Here is a 16,432-nt window from a genome sequence, read left to right on the forward strand (position 1 = left end):
TAACAACATGAGTCCACACTCATTATCGTGCTACATTTATCCACATTCTGCTATTGGACTGCTCAGAAGATTCAACAATTGCAAAAGAATATTTTAATCACTCCAAACATTGCTGCTAGTGACTTTACTTCTCCTTAACAAGTACTGGTAGTTTGGTTCCCAATGATTAGGGTGGAGGAGTTGAACCCACCGGGTTGGTCTAGTGGTGAACACGTCTTCCCAAATCAGCTGATTTGGAAGTCGAGAGTTCCAGCGTTCAAGTCCTAGAAAAGCCGGTTATTTTTACACGGATTTAAATAGTAGATCGTGGATACCAGTGTTCTTTGGTGGTTGGGTTTCAATTAACCACATATCTCAGGAATAGTCAAACTGAGAATGTATACACTTCATTTACACTCATACATATCATCCTCATTCATCCTCTGAAGAATTATCTAAACGGCTAAACAGGAAAAAGAAAGAAAGGGTGGAGGAGTTGGAAATGACAGTGCTGAACTAGCTGATGTCTCAGATAGTGGTTTTTTTACATGTTTTAAGAGGATGTTCTGGAATGTAAAAAATGTTACTGAAAAAAAAAAAATACTTAGAAAAAATATTACTGTAGAGAAGTAAATTGGGTAATTGTGCAAAATGATGCAAGTAGTAGTCTTTTTATTTTTTATAGTTAAATGTCTCTTATGTTTGTTGACCTTTACCTCAAAATAAGATGTGTCTAAATAAATTATATATGTTCTGAAAATAACTATAAATATATAAAATAGCTATGATTGACTGAATACTGGTTTTCAGCTGATTTTACCATGTTGTACTATTACATAACATTATAACGATTGATTTTCATTATGTTGAACTTCAGTGATTTGTCTAAAGTAGAAATACGTTAATGTAAGACGCCTATCTCACAAATAAAATTTTTTATTAAAATTATTTTTATTACTATATGCTGAAAATAGCTATTTTATCTGTGTTTTAGTTTTGTATTCTTATTTTAATATATTTTCATAACGTTTACTAATAATGATTCAATTAATTTATGTATGATATTTTTACTAGTGATCAAATTCTTTATCTGTCTGACATCAATGCTTGTATTTTTTTTTGTGATTTATGTTAATCTCATCCATTGTCTTGTCATAAAATTGCTGCTAATATATTTAAAAATGATTTTTATGTGGAGCTGTTTATCATACAATGGCATTTTGATTTTATAGAAGGTTTAAAAAAATATTTATTACATTTGTGTGACTTTCCTTAGATAAGTGAAATGTTCTGAAACATAAACAAAGAAGGAAAGCGAGTCATTGTATTCTGAAAATCTCTAAATAAATTCAATCTGGTATTAAGATACTTGCCTAACTATTGCCTAACTATTGTTATGTTAACATAGTTATCTTACAAACTGTTATTCAAATTTTTAACTATTCAAAATTATCTGTCTCAGAAGTTAAAGAGAACTGGAAAATAGGTTTATGCCAATCCTTCATCTTGTAATACATTAAAAGTTCTTTTCCTAACGTGAACATTTTTTTCATCATGTTACTTCTCAGAAACTTTACTTCCACGTGATAAAGTAGATTTACATAATTACGATGAATCTATCACAAATTTTTCTGAAAATTCAAGTTTTCAGCATGTCCTTTGATGATATTTAATACTTAAATGACTGATTTTATAATAATTCCTTTTAGTTTTCATTTTCGAATGATTTTGATACAAGATCTTCTCACTGTTAAAACAGTATAGGCATGCATATAGTATTTGGCATTATCTCTTGTGATAATGAGAACTTTGATATCCCATCATTGCCTTGACACCATTTCTGCAAGTCAGTATTGTTATTTTTCATAAATGTGTCAAATAATAATTTTCTTGTAGTATTGGCTTAGAGTGATTTATAAAATAAAATGCATTTTGTAACACCATTCTTGATAATATCATCTTGTAGACTATGAATTGGATACAGTTGGATATTAAAGTGAATTTGTCCATCTGCAATGAGAATTACAGACACTTAATAATAATTTAAAAAAAATTTCTTTATATAATTTAATATGTAATATTCGTACAATGTTCAGCGTAATTAAAATTTCTTAGAAAATAAAAATTTGTAAAATTATTATTTGTTGATTGAATGGTATATTTTGTCATGTACATAAAATGAAATTTTACTGTTTATCTTCTCAAAGTTTTCATTTTTTAAGTGAATAAATAGCCCAACAAAATTTTCTGGAGGCTTAAAAATTCTCAAAAATAAATCTGTTAATTTCATTGTACAAAGCGTAAAAATATGTAAATCCTATTTATGTTAATCATTAATTATGTTTGTTGAATATTTCATATGTTTCTTATTACATTGCCACATAATTCATATTGTTTAAAGTTTATTATATTGCCTAGGATTATTTTGTGTGAATAGGAAAACGAGGATTCAAAGGACACTTCAACGGCTTTTCCAAGAAATTCAATGCCTATAGTGGGTACCTATTCTCTTAAAATATTGGTTGAATGTTCACAGTGAATGCTATACTTCGTTTTTTAGTTATTCATTTTTTTTGTGTTGTATTTATTAATTTTTAAAGTCCAGTAATGTGGATGTTATTTTTTAAAGAAATTTTTTTTTTAGTTTTTCTGGCCATTTTATTTTTCTATTTATTTCTAACAATGTTGTACGTATTATTTTAATCTAAGAATTATTTAATTCTTTAGTAGTGCTTACAGAAGAATATTATTTTGTCTTGTTCAGCATTTAGTTTGTTAGTTTTGCTTAAAAAAATAGTATGATTGCCTTGAATTGTATATCAATTATCATTTATCCTTTAAAGCTTCAATTGTGTTGTTATTAAAAAATATTTTTTTGGAAATGTAAAGGTTTGAACTCATATTATCTTTAGTAGAACTGACTTCTACTAAAATATTATTGCTTTTTTGTGTGTATTTTTATTTTTATTTTTTAATTTATAAAACTTTTAAGTTATGCAGTCTCCATTAAATATGTAACATTTTTAAACTGGATTGTTGAAATGTAATTGTAATGTAACTATTTGTTATAGAGCATTGGTGTATAATAATTCTGCCTTTACTTATTTTTTAATGCATTTGCTGTTAAGAATGTATATTACATTGTAGCTGGCTACTGCTCCTGTAAAAAATATTGTTTTTTTTTTTTACTGTATGTTTTTTTAAGAAAGATTTTATTGTAATGTTTGCATTACTATATTTTCTACCGATTTTAATGGTAGATTTTCTGGTAAAAAGTAACTAGAATCTGAGCTCACTTTCTAAAAACTTGAAATATTCTTTGAGACTAGTCCCAATTTAGAATTAAATACAGATGATGGTTATCTTAAAAGTGATTAGGTATGTGATCAAATATTATATTGATTTTGTCATATTTGATTTTTAATACTGTACATTGTTTCTGTCAAATTTAGTATAAATTTCATAGATATAATTTCAGAAAAATAAGCAAATGGTTGGATTTGACGTGAATAATATTACAATATTTCCAATATAAAGCTAACTGGAAAGAAGATAGTATGAAGAAGACAGTATGCTGAAATCAAAATTATGTATTTCTTAAAAAAAAATTAGATTCATATTGTAAGCCCATTTTCTGATTGTTTTTTTATTATGAGTGTTGTTTAATTATTTGTTAATATTGTATTTTTATTTTTATGTGAATACCCACTTTTATTATTTATATAAGTTACCGTAATAGGTTTAGACAGTTCTAAAATTGAACTAAAAGTAAAATCTTTGAAAAAATTGGTTTATTGCTCTTCCATATAGAGTGGTAGCATCTCTGCCTTTCATCCAGTAGGTCCTGGGTTTAAATCCCAGTGAGGCTTAGAATTTTTCACTTTACAAAAATTCATCTTGTCAGTGGCTGTAATTGTGTAGTTAGACTGCAGTTGTGTAAAACAGTAATTATAGTAAGTAGTTATTTTATCAAAAATTTTAAGAAAATTAATTATAAAAAAGTTGTGATAAAACTTGCCATAATATAACACAGTAAAGGAAGTGTTGTGCTTCACACTTCGTCATTTACCATTGTACATTTAATCCTGTTTTATTGTTATTGTTGTATTCCTTGAAAATTTAAAAAGAGGACTCTTCATTGTATTTTTTTGGAATGAATATATGTAAATGCACATTTTTTCGTAAAAAAAAAGAAGCAAACGGAATGGTACTATTACAGACTAACCCTACTAAAAACAGCAGATCTATGACCACTCCACCACAAAGTTGTCATGTACCATTACACATAATACTTAAATCATTATTAAGGTGGATTTACACACATAGAGCAGCTAAATAAAGCTTTTGTACTAAATCATTTTTCTTCTGTTTATTCTGTGCTGTTCTTTTAGCCTCAGCATATCTCTTAAATTATGTTTTATTTTTTAATATTTTTCTTTCTTTATTCTTTTTGCATTAAACATTTCTTTCTTGAACTAAATTCTTTAAACCCTTGGGCACTGTAATAAATAGCCTAGCAGTCTTGTTATTCCTTCTGTAAGATTCTGCCATAAACTTTTCTTTCCTACAATCTGTTTTAAAAATATTTCATGTTCACTATTTCTTAATTTTATTTTGTCTTAATTTTGAACACTTTCTTGTAAAGCCTGTACTCAAAATTTTCTGTACAAGCTTCATTGTCATAAAATACTAATACTCTCCTGGCCTGCTCAAATCTGCTTTTGATACCTTCTTCATATCTTCCATCCTTTGCAATTTTACTACCTAAATAAAAAAAAAATCCACAAACTTTTGTATTTTTCAATCGTATTATCTGATTTCTGTTAAATTTCATTAATTATGTTTCATTTTTGTTTAATTTCAAATTGAATTTATTTTCCAGTAATGAGTCAGTATTTTTTAATAGAAATAAATTATCTTTTTTAACTAATTCCTAAGTTTCAGTCAAAATAACATCATCAGCTATTCTTTAAATTTTTAATTTTTTGTTCCTGGAATTTATTTTTCCCAAATTTGTTTCTTTTACCTTTTTTATTACTTCTTCAATTTTGTTAATGATAATATAAAATGTATATAAATATATAGTATAGTATAGATGTTTATATGTAAAAAAAAACAGTGTGTAAGATTTTTTATATAACTGCACATCAGTAGAGTTTATTGATTATTCCTGTGCTTCTTAAAAATGTCTGTCAAATTAATTAAAAGCATAGAGCACCATACGCAGAATAATTACCTTATTGAAATATATCATTAAAAATATGAAATCAAAGATAAAGAAACTATTATTATTTATACTAAATATAATTCAGTTTATGCAACTGAATTAAATAGATATAAATAATTTTGATTAAACAAATACTGTGTAAGAAATACTGCTTAGGAAAAGCAATATAACTATGATCATGATTAAAGTGATACAGAAATTGATATCCACAGTAATTGTTATATGTAAGCATATTTTTTTATTAAGTAACCAGTGAAGATTTTTTAAAATTAACTTTTTTATGATATTTTAAATAAATTGTAATTGAGAGTATTATTCTTAAAAAAAGAGGATTTTTTTATCATATGATGCCATTCTTCCTATGTTATATTACAGTCTTTGACATAATCTACGGAAGAATGGATATGTTGGTTTTGTTCTGTTAATGTTATCACCTGGTATAAATAATTATTAAAATATTTAGTTTAAATTTATTTTTACGAGAAGTCTTGCTGTTTTAAATTGATTATAATTCTTATTAATTTTTCTTTAAAGATTAAAATTTGGTTGAAGTATTTTTTGTTGAAGCCTTAGATATTGCTAATACATAATTCTTATAAAGATATGCTTTTTTAAGTAATGTAATATTTTGTTCAAAGATGTAATGTATCCGATATAATATTTTTATTAAAATAATCTTTATTTATTGAGTAGGTAACCTCTGTACTTTTAGTACACAACATTGTAAAATATATTGAAAGTATTTTGCTAGAATTTTTTCAAATACCAACACATTAGATATATTCATGCAACTTTCGACTGAATCCATTTATTTGAAATGATCATGAGATATATATGACGGATATATTCTACCATGGTTATTCTTTCTTCTCTCACTGGTAAAATTACCTGTAATCCTATTGGATCTCCTGATCACGTTGATTGATCATTTTAAAATGATCAATCAACAAATAATTTTTGAAAATAATGATTTAATTAGACACAGTGAATTATAGCAGTTGGAAACAACATATACAAACATAATTCCAGTTGATTTATGCTTCTTCATTTAATATTATATTATGTAATTATATAATATAATTATAACATTATTTACCAACTGACAATGCGGAATAACTATAAAAGTTAATTCTTGAAATTTTATTAAATATATCTATAACTGTGTATGGTGATTTTTCATTACAACATTATTTTAAGATCAATTAACATAGTGGTAACTATACTAATAAAATATTTGAATTTTCAGAAAAAAAAGTGTGTGTGTTTGTGTGTGTGTGTATGGTTTATTAATATAGTATATATAACGAATACAGGATCACTGGTTTTTAGATCTGATAAACTTAAGTAGCCATCATGAGAGTTGTTACTGTTATTTTAATTTATTTCTATCAGTGTATTATAATGTATATATATATATATATATATATATATATATATATATATATATATAATAAATTATAATTATATATCGATAAATTTATTTAGTATTAATTCTTTTTGAACAGAATCTCAAAAATTTTGTTTAGTTAATTAATATATCTCTATGTTTTAACAGATTTTAGCATGCATAGCGGCAGCATCATTCCATTTTCCAGTTGGAATAGTAGTAGCCTTTTCTGCTATTCTTATTCCAAAACTAGAAGCACCAGATTCTGATATTAAAGTTACTAAAGAAGAAACATCTTGGATTGGTAAGAAATTTTTTTACTGTTGCATTATAATTGCTTTGAACTGCAGGTTATGCATGCGTATGTATATGTGTCCAAAGAATATTTTATGTGTGTATGTATGCATGTATATGTGTGAAATAAGAAATTTACATTAATACGTAGTATTCTAAAAATTTGTTTCTTAATTTTGTATTAAAACTTTTTCTGGAATGTGTAGGTTATACGTGCTCATCATTTATTCTTTCATACTGGGTAAGTATCATTAATAAAAAAAATAAATCAAATTTTAAAAAATTACCTCAAATTTTTATTGAACTTTACTGTCAGTGTAAAAAAAATATATGTATATATAATTTATTACGTCAAAATGTACTTAATCTTAGTTGTAACAAACATTACAAAAATTAAATTAATGGTATATTCAGAGTGACACAGGGGCATGAGCTCATTTTTGAAAGAACATTACACAGATAATTATACACCAAAGTTTATTAGTTTGGTTTGGATAGGTGTGAATTCCATTTGTGATATGTAGAAAAGTCACTTCTAAAAAGTGATATACATTTTCCATAATGTAGTTTTCAAGTTGAGAGGTGAAGCTGCCTCACATGTGTTTCAGTGTCTTTTGAATGTTTTGCTGCACCTCTTGTATGAATAACTCTTGAGTTTGTCTAATGAATGGGGGTTTGTCGATATAAACTCACTTTGTTAAATACTTCCATAGAAAGAAGTCGCATTTACTGAGGTCCGGAGATCAAGGAGGCCAAGGCACCTCTTTGAACTGACATCAAATGATCAGTAAAAAATCTCTGTAGGGGGCAGCGTTTCTCAACCTTTTAGTATTTGTGACCCAGTTTTCAGTCATAATTATCATCGCTCTCTTATACAATAACAATGCATACAATAATAATGTATTTTGAGTATTCTGATACTAAAGCTACACTACTAACCTAAACCTTAAAAATTACCAAGAATAAGTAAATTTATTGATATTTAGCAACACTGGTCACTGCATTCACAAAATCAGAATCGATGCCTCTATATTGCTCTCTGTCTTACGTCTACCATATTGGAGATAATTTTTTATATTTGAGAATTTGATAGATATTGGAGATAATTTTACCAAACAATTGCAGTCCATACCTCTATCAAATGATACTGTTGCCTGTCAAATCAGCAATATAGCTAAAGATGTACAGCATCAGTTTTTTGGGAAGTTGCATGACAAATTGTTTTCAATTCATCTTGATGAGGCAACAGATGCAATAAAGATGCTCATTTCATTTCCTATGTTCGATTTTATGATTGTATTTCAGCAGTAGAATTACTTTTCTGCAAACCAATAGAACTCAGAGCAACAACACTTGGATTATTTGCTATATTAAATGATTTTATAAACAAGGCAAACAAAGAATGGAAAAATTGCGTCGGAGAATGCACTGATAGTGCTTGTTCAATGTCTGAAAGATTCCAAGGCATACAAGCACTTGTGAAACAAAATTCTCCATTTTGTGTCTGAATACATTGCATGATCCACAGAGAAGCTCTGGCTTCCAAAGAAATAATTCCTGGTCTGAATATTGTGTTAACGGCAGTTGTAACCATAGTATATTTTATAAAAATGAGATCCCTGAAATCAAGAATCTTTTCTGCACTTTGTTAAGGCATGGGTGCAGTACATTCAGCTTACTATGAAGAGGAAAATTGTAATTACTTCATTATTTTACTAGAGAAAACCGAACGGAAGCCGAGAAGTTTTGAGATGGTTTATTTGTATTGGAATGACATATTTGAGAAATTAAATATGTTGAATCTTCAACTCCATGGTGCAAATGTACATTATGTTGGATACAAGTGATAAAGTTAATGTTTTTTGTTGAAAATTGTAATTGTGGAACAGAGATTTAAAGCAAAAAAACCTAGACATGTTTGCAAATGTGGATGAATGTGTTAAAACTTACAAGTCTGAAGAACATATGTGAAAGTTGTTTTTGTTACCATTAAAAATCATTTAGCCATACTGGCAAAGAATTTTTAAAAGTATTTTTAAGCTGACGACAACTTGGTAGCAAGTTACAAGTGGGTTAGGTATCCATTTCAAAACACTCCCAAAGGGCTCTCAACTGCCGAAGAAGAAATCTTCATAGATTTCACGGCAAGTGGTGAAATCAAAAGACAATTTAGCAATAAATTACTCTTTGAATTTTGGGCAGGGGTGGATGATTAGTTTTTGGCACTGAAAACAAGAGCATTTTGTATACTATTACCATTTTCAGCAGTTGGATTTTCTACAATGACTGCTTTGAAGACAAAATATAGATCTCAGCTAAATATAGAAAAAGAACTCTGTGTGTATTTCTAATATTAAGCCTTCCTTCAAAAAAATGTTGCTCTATAAGACAGGCCCAAGGGAGTCACTAATAATTATTAAACTTGTATTTAATTTAGTATTGATAAGTTAATTATAAATACATTATGCAGTACTGATACAGTCCTATTTATAAGTGTATTATATCATTGTAAATGTGTATTATATTATTTATTACGGTAGAATATATTTTGTTTTTTTCCTTTCAGTAAATTAATAATTTTTTTTTCTCGATATGCTATACTGCTTAGTGTTATCACGTTTACTAGGGGGGCACACCCCACAGGTTGAGGAACACTGCTGTAGGGTGTTCATTGGAATGTTTGGCGCTGTGAGCTGTAGCCTCTTCTTGTTGGAGTCACACATTTTGTTCCAAGTAGAATAAATGCATTAGTTCACATACATTTTACAACAAAAATAATAAAGTTTGGAGTTAATTTAACTGTGTAGTGTTCATTCAAAAATAAACACACTTTCCTGTGTCACTCAGTATAACTATTGAAAGATTTCTGTGCTCACAAAAAGTAAAGCCCCTGAATAACAAATGTGCATTTCTTATACAAACTAATTTCCACTGTGTTGTCATCCTGAAAGTAACTACAGTTTGAAAGATAAGAGAGCCCTATACTTTTTTATAAGCTAATAAAGAGTAGTCAAGCATCCAGGGTGGTTGAGGTGTTCATACAACCACAAGATTGTTTTGAGGTTGGAGGATTTGCTAAATTTCATTTTTCTTTGCTGTGTTGAACATTTATGAAGATAAAAAATTTTTAATTTTCAATATATGGACAAATTACCAAGATGATAACTTTGTAATTAATGTAATAAACATTTATTATTTTTATATGATTGACCACACTACCATATTCAAAGTCCATATCAAATCTTATAAATATAAAAACAAAACTTAAAATGAATTAATGTAATAGACTTATTTTTATACAGTTGACCATACAACTATCATCAAATTTTTTCGTAATACTAATTATATTCATTATATTTGTACAAATTTTTATTAAATTAACTCATTTTTGGTAAGCTAAAGATGGTGGTACATATAAAAAATATGTTTCTTTTAATGGAAATTTTACGTATATAAAATATTTTATTTAAGGTGAGAATTTACTTACTAATATTTTATGTTTTATTGCAATATTTATAGTTGTATGTTTAATATCACTTTATATATATATATATATGTGTGTGTGTATTGTATACGTATATATATGTATAATATTAAACAAGAAAAAAGTAGTTATATATTTTTATTTAGGCAGATTTATAAAGTAGTAATATATATATATATATATATATATATTACTAATTACAATTTTTAAAAACTAACCATATTTTTCTTAAATCCTGGTCTGATAATTTATCACAGTTTAAGCTGTGATTTAATCAGCATAAGATTTATAAAAAGTCATTGCCTAATAATCTAGTGATTTTCTCTTCATACTATGTCAGCAGTGATATCAGATTATTGTTAAGCAGTTGTTTCTTAGCTATACATTTTCTTTCCTCATGTTTTATAATAATTTCAGTTTGTAACAGTGTGCAGTTAACACTTTCTATGAGATATTTTTATAATTTTTTATTGTTTTTTTTTATTTTATTATTTTTTTTAGTTTATTCCTTTTATTTTATATTTTTGAGATAGTTAAATAAACCAAAGATCTTTATTTGTTATGTTGTAATAAAAGGTTGCCCATAGCAGAACTACTTTTAGTCACAACTTATGGCAATTGTCTATTCAATAATGTTTCACGATAACTGGTTTTTCCGCTAAAACATTTTTGCACTGCTACACTTTTCCATTATATGTCTACCAATGATTCTCCTAGGATTAAAATTTTATTTTATAATCAATTTTACAGTGTACTGTAAACTAACCAATCTGTATACTGAATTTATGAGATACTGTCTCGTGAAGAAATGGACAAGCCATGTTTTACAAGTAAAAATAAGAAAAAATTCATAGAAATATGGGTCTTTCATTTTTAAAATAAAGAGTGCTTGCTAAAATTTACCTATGGAGCATAAAGATGTTTTTGTGCTCCATATGTAAAACGAAGCCATTCTTAGAATTTACTAAGGAGTAAGTTTCATATGGTTTTTGACCTGAAAAATTGAATAAAACCAGTCCTAGAACTGTACCTCTAATATTTTTGAGAAAATTATTATAAAATACAAAAAATTAGTAATGCTAAACACAATTGTTTTAGGTTTTGCGTACAAAAATTTGATGGAATTGTCAATAAGCAAATAAAATTCTGCAATAATATTTATAGGGAATTTAATTTTAAGAAAATCCATGTCTGTAATGTCAAATGAACATGAAGAAAAGTTTAAGAAATTAGACTTTTATTAAAAACAAAACAGACCAAAACCAGGCAGAAAAATACTGTATTTAATTTTAAAGTGAAAGAACAATTATTTCAATACTTGAAAATACACAGAAATAATATTCAATTATTAAAATTAAAAGACGAGCTAAATATGACAAGAGTTGAACAACATAATTTAAATTTCATTGTGTTATTGACAAATATTAAAGAATAAAATTTATATGAATACCTATATTGATTCTTAAAAACTTGAGTCCTTTTATTATAAAGTGCCATTTGGTATTATTACCAGAAATATTTATTATACTGTAATGATTCTTAGTAATGCAGAACTATATTTTTAATGACCTCTATTTGTTTTTTGTTTCATATTTCTTAATTGCTTCTTACCTCCCTTTATATTTGGGTAAAATTAAGGAAAAAAGTTTTGAAACAAGCAATGAAGAGAATGTACGAGGGCCATCCAGAAAAGTAATAAACATTTGTGCAAGTGGATCTCCAACCAAAATGTGAAATAGATTGTAGTAGTTTAATGTGAGACAAGATTAGTGACTGTAGATACATTATTACTGTTTTCCTGTGCATTTTAAATGTGTAAAAAAAAATATTCCATCAAATGTGAAATTTGAACTGTGATTTGATTTTTAAATGCAAGAAAGTTTTTAAAGTTAAAGTTTATAGGCAAGTAATGGAAGTGTATGTTTGAAGTTATAAATGAATAAAGTGTGAGAAAGCGGTTCACCATGTTCAATGAATGAAAATCAGATGTTTACAACATACAGTACACAGTACATTATTCTAATCGACTCACTCTAAGGATGTAAAACTGAAGTAAAAGAATTTATAATTATATTTATAAATCTAGACGATTCACTATTTTTATATTACACAGTTCATTTTCTCAAATTTCAAGATCTCCACAAAATTATCTTTTAACAACTTGTTTACAAAATAATCTGTTTAAGATGGATTTCTCGGCTACTGTCTGGTGAATGGTAGTGGCCTAGACATTTATTGATTGACGTGAGTGAAAGGATGATAAATTTTTAATCACATTGTTCCGATAAATATAAAACTACTGAAAGTAAATGCCATTACTGGGAATTTCAAAGAAAATCAACTATTGAGTTCATGAGATGGGACGATATGTAACTTTTGGGACCAGAAAGGTCCCTTTCTCATTGATTTCTTGCCAAGAAAAGCAAAAATAAACTCAAGAATTATTGTTTATAAAAACAACAGAGCATGTTGTGCAGTGGTACTGTTTTATTTCATGATAAAATGCTCATTTGCACAACTCCAGTACAGCTTCAAAAATTTGGCTTGGAAGTCAATTAAACCCCTATCTTACAGCCGTGGTCCGGTCACCTGTAAATTAAATTTATTTCCTAAACTAAAAATAATTTTAAGCAGCAGTATTGTGGAAGTGATAATGATAATAGTAACAGCAGATTTCTATAACAATGGAATAAAAAAACTAGTGATATGAAACATGTTTGAATGTTGATGGTAACTGTGTAAAAAAAAAGTAATGTTAAAAATATCTAATAAATATTTTGTAATTATAAATTGTTTTAAATTTTTTGCAACCAAATGTTCTTTACTTTCGGATGACTCTCGTGAATAAAGATATTCTAATCATGTTTTATGTCTTTCAGAGCAACTTTTACTACATAATAATTCTACTCTCCTGCCCCAAACCTGTGCAGGATGAACAGCTCATTCCCTGCCTTAGCCAGCCTGCGGAATATCTCTTGGCCTGGATATTACCCTGTGTAATTTATTTTTTAAAATGCATGATTCATTGAAAACTAATTACAATAATTTTTAGGTATTTTTAGATGATTAATTACTGTTTAATTTTTAATAAAATGCAGTTAAGTCATACTTTACTTATTTTTTATTAGATTTTGTCATACCAATTAACTTTTCTTTTCTTTTACAAAAAGAATTGTGTGGTTTTAAATGGTGATTACATAAAAAGACTTATAGATTTTCTGTTGTTTTCTTCTACACAAATGCTTTCTTTTCATATTAACAAATTTCAGTTTTATGCAGTTTATTTTCAATTTTTTTTAAAGAAGCAGATGTTTTAACATTTAAATTATACGAGTATGATGCTTTTTGCTTAATGCTATTGTCATACCAGTGTACTTTTTGAATTCATGTATTTTTTTTATACAGCTATCATAGCTAAATGGTATTACTTTTAAAAGTATTAATTTTATTATTTTGCTGTAGGATGAATAGTATACCTTTTTGAAATAGCAGCTGGAGAACAATGAATTATCTACCTTGACATTTACTAATTTGCTCCAGTAAACTTACTTAATGAAAATAGTTGTTTTTTATTAATTAAATATTTATTTTTAATTTAATTAAGTTTTTTACAGGTTCTTGGATAATTAAGTTGATACTATTTTATGAAGTGGCTGTTTGTTGGTTTTCTCTAGATATTTTCTTTCTTACATATATAGAGAATAATTTACTTAATGGTATAGGACAAGTCTCATAATAATTAATAAAATTTTATGAATAATAATAAAATTTTTCAAAGAACTAACGTAGAGAAGTTTATCTCTTAGGATGCCATAGGTGTAATCATAGACGCTATCTTCACCAAACATTTGTACTCTTGACTAATGCAGAGATCAGATACAGCTAGCTACCATTTGTTAGCATTGCTTTCTGTTGGTGTACAGCCGGTTTAGTTCAAGTTGATAGCCATCCTGTCAATTAACTTGATGTTTTGACTCAGAACGTAAGTGTGCCAATGACAGTGTTGTTTGGTACAGTTATGAAATTGTTCATGACATGTTACTCTTTTCGTGTTAATTTGAAAATTTTATGGTAGCATGGCTAAATGAATATTCCTTTATGATTGTAAATAAATTATCACCAAAATTATCTCCAGATTTCCACTTTGTTTTTCAGTGTGCTGTGATTTATTACTTTGCAGTTTGGTAGCAGATAAAATGTGTTTTTAGTCATAAAAAATTATTTAAAATTAAAAAAAACTATTTATTGGATTCTGGTTACCAACAATTGTAACCAAATTAAGTCTATGAAAAAGAATATGGGTCCAGGATATAATATCTTCTTTTCAGGAATTAGTGGCACTTTGGATGTTCATGACTTTAAAATGTTATTTTTTGTGTTTTAAGATTAAAATAAGTTGCTAATTTGAAAATAAAATTATTTAAAGTGAATTACTTTTGTTTTATTCATAAAAATTGATATTAACTACATTGCAATTACTTCTTCAGTTATGCAAATACATTGATGAATTGTTTATCTGTTCTGGTATAGTTGTTCATAATGCTACATATGCATCACAGGAAGATAGTTGATAATGTTTACTTCAAATTTGCTGTACTGCAAGTAAGCTTGCACTTTGTTACAAAGCAGTGTGATATCTAGGAAAAGAAACAATTCCTTAGGCAATAACAATTTGTCTGCTATGTTAATCTAAAACTAAAATTTGACCTCAAAAACCACTGTTCCAAATAGCACAATTCTAAATTTAGTGTTCTGACTCTGATTTTTTAAGGTGTTAATTAAAGTGATTTTATTAAAGAAAAAATAATTTGTGGTAGTACATACTAGTCATCTGCATGATTAGTAAAACATTGCAAAGTCTGGGCTTTCATTATTTGTTAATTTCTCATTGATGTGTATTTTTTTTTTAAATGTAACCTTATTTAATCATAGTAGCAATAAAATCCTTATTATTCAATTACTTTTTTATTGTAGGATTTATTTTATGTTAATATTGACAAAAATTGTTAAGTATTATTGTTATTATACCTAATAATTTGTTGACAAAAATTATTAAGTAATTGTTAAGTATTGTTTCATCAATATATTAGAAGAAAATTACTTTGTGTTTAAATATTGTTGCAGAAAGCTAATTGTTGCCCATAATAGGTTATTCTGGACCTAACAATAAGCTTCTGTATCAGTTCCCTGCTGTTTATTATGCACATATTTGGGGAAATTCAACCTTTTTTATATTCCAGTACATTTAATTTATTCTGTTTGTTCTACCAAAAGTTATTTATTTATCTCTGTTAGTAAGTTCAGACCAGAATAAGTTTTATTGAATTTTGTTGCTTTGAGATTTTAATTTATTTTGAAACATGCAGTTTTATGTAAGTATAATTTAGTAAATCTAAATAAAGAAAACATGTTGATATTGTCAGTATTTATTATTTATTATTTTGATGTAAAAACTTTTGAACTTAGATCATTTGTTTTAAATTAAGTTTGCTTCGATTGGGGTTTGTTTACATTTTTTATAAAAAATGCTTGCCAGACAATTGGTCAAACAAAATATTAGAAAAATGTTAGCCTTCTTCAAGTAATTAAGTAACAATTAAATTCCTTAAACGTATTTATTTTGAAAAACAAGGCAACACTGTGAAATTTGTTGTAAGCTGGTAAAGAAACTGTTTGAGTTGAGAATATAGATGAATCTAGAAGCCTTTTATTTTATTTGTAATCGTGTTTAAAATACCGCTACTCTTTTTTCTTAATGTCTCATTTTAAATCCATTTTGTATTTTTTAAATTTCTGTTTTAGCTAGTCTTGTTGTGCTGGTTGTACCAGTTGGTGCCTTAATGACTGGATATTTAGTTGATAAAATTGGAAGACTGAATACAATTAAGTTATGTGCTATACCATATATAATAGGATGGATTCTCATTGCCAATGCTGTCAACCTTCCGATGATACTTGTTGGACGATTTTTGACAGGGTTTGCTTTAGGTTGGTACTTCCTTATTGTGAAAATAAGATAAGTTTAACGTTTGTTATTAATTAATTAATGTAAATTAACATA

The 16,432-nt window shown here is 27.0% G+C and overlaps 1 protein-coding gene across 3 annotated transcripts in view; it reads left to right on the forward strand.

Annotated features, from left to right (window-relative positions):
- The window catches only part of LOC142325470 (trehalose transporter 1-like protein), a 262,421-nt gene that overhangs the window by 210,269 nt on the left and 35,720 nt on the right, over positions 1–16,432 (forward strand). For 2 of the 3 annotated variants that reach the window (XM_075367276.1, XM_075367275.1), the window contains exons 3-5: positions 2,417–2,473; positions 6,762–6,897; positions 16,174–16,359. In XM_075367276.1, coding sequence (XP_075223391.1) covers positions 2,417–2,473; positions 6,762–6,897; positions 16,174–16,359 — 379 coding nt within the window. The remainder of the gene's footprint in view (positions 1–2,416; positions 2,474–6,761; positions 6,898–16,173; positions 16,360–16,432) is intronic. The other variant, XM_075367277.1, reaches the window with a different exon arrangement.

This window comes from Lycorma delicatula, chromosome 5, assembly GCF_047948215.1.
Source record: "Lycorma delicatula isolate Av1 chromosome 5, ASM4794821v1, whole genome shotgun sequence".
NCBI classification, from domain to species: domain Eukaryota; kingdom Metazoa; phylum Arthropoda; class Insecta; order Hemiptera; family Fulgoridae; genus Lycorma; species Lycorma delicatula.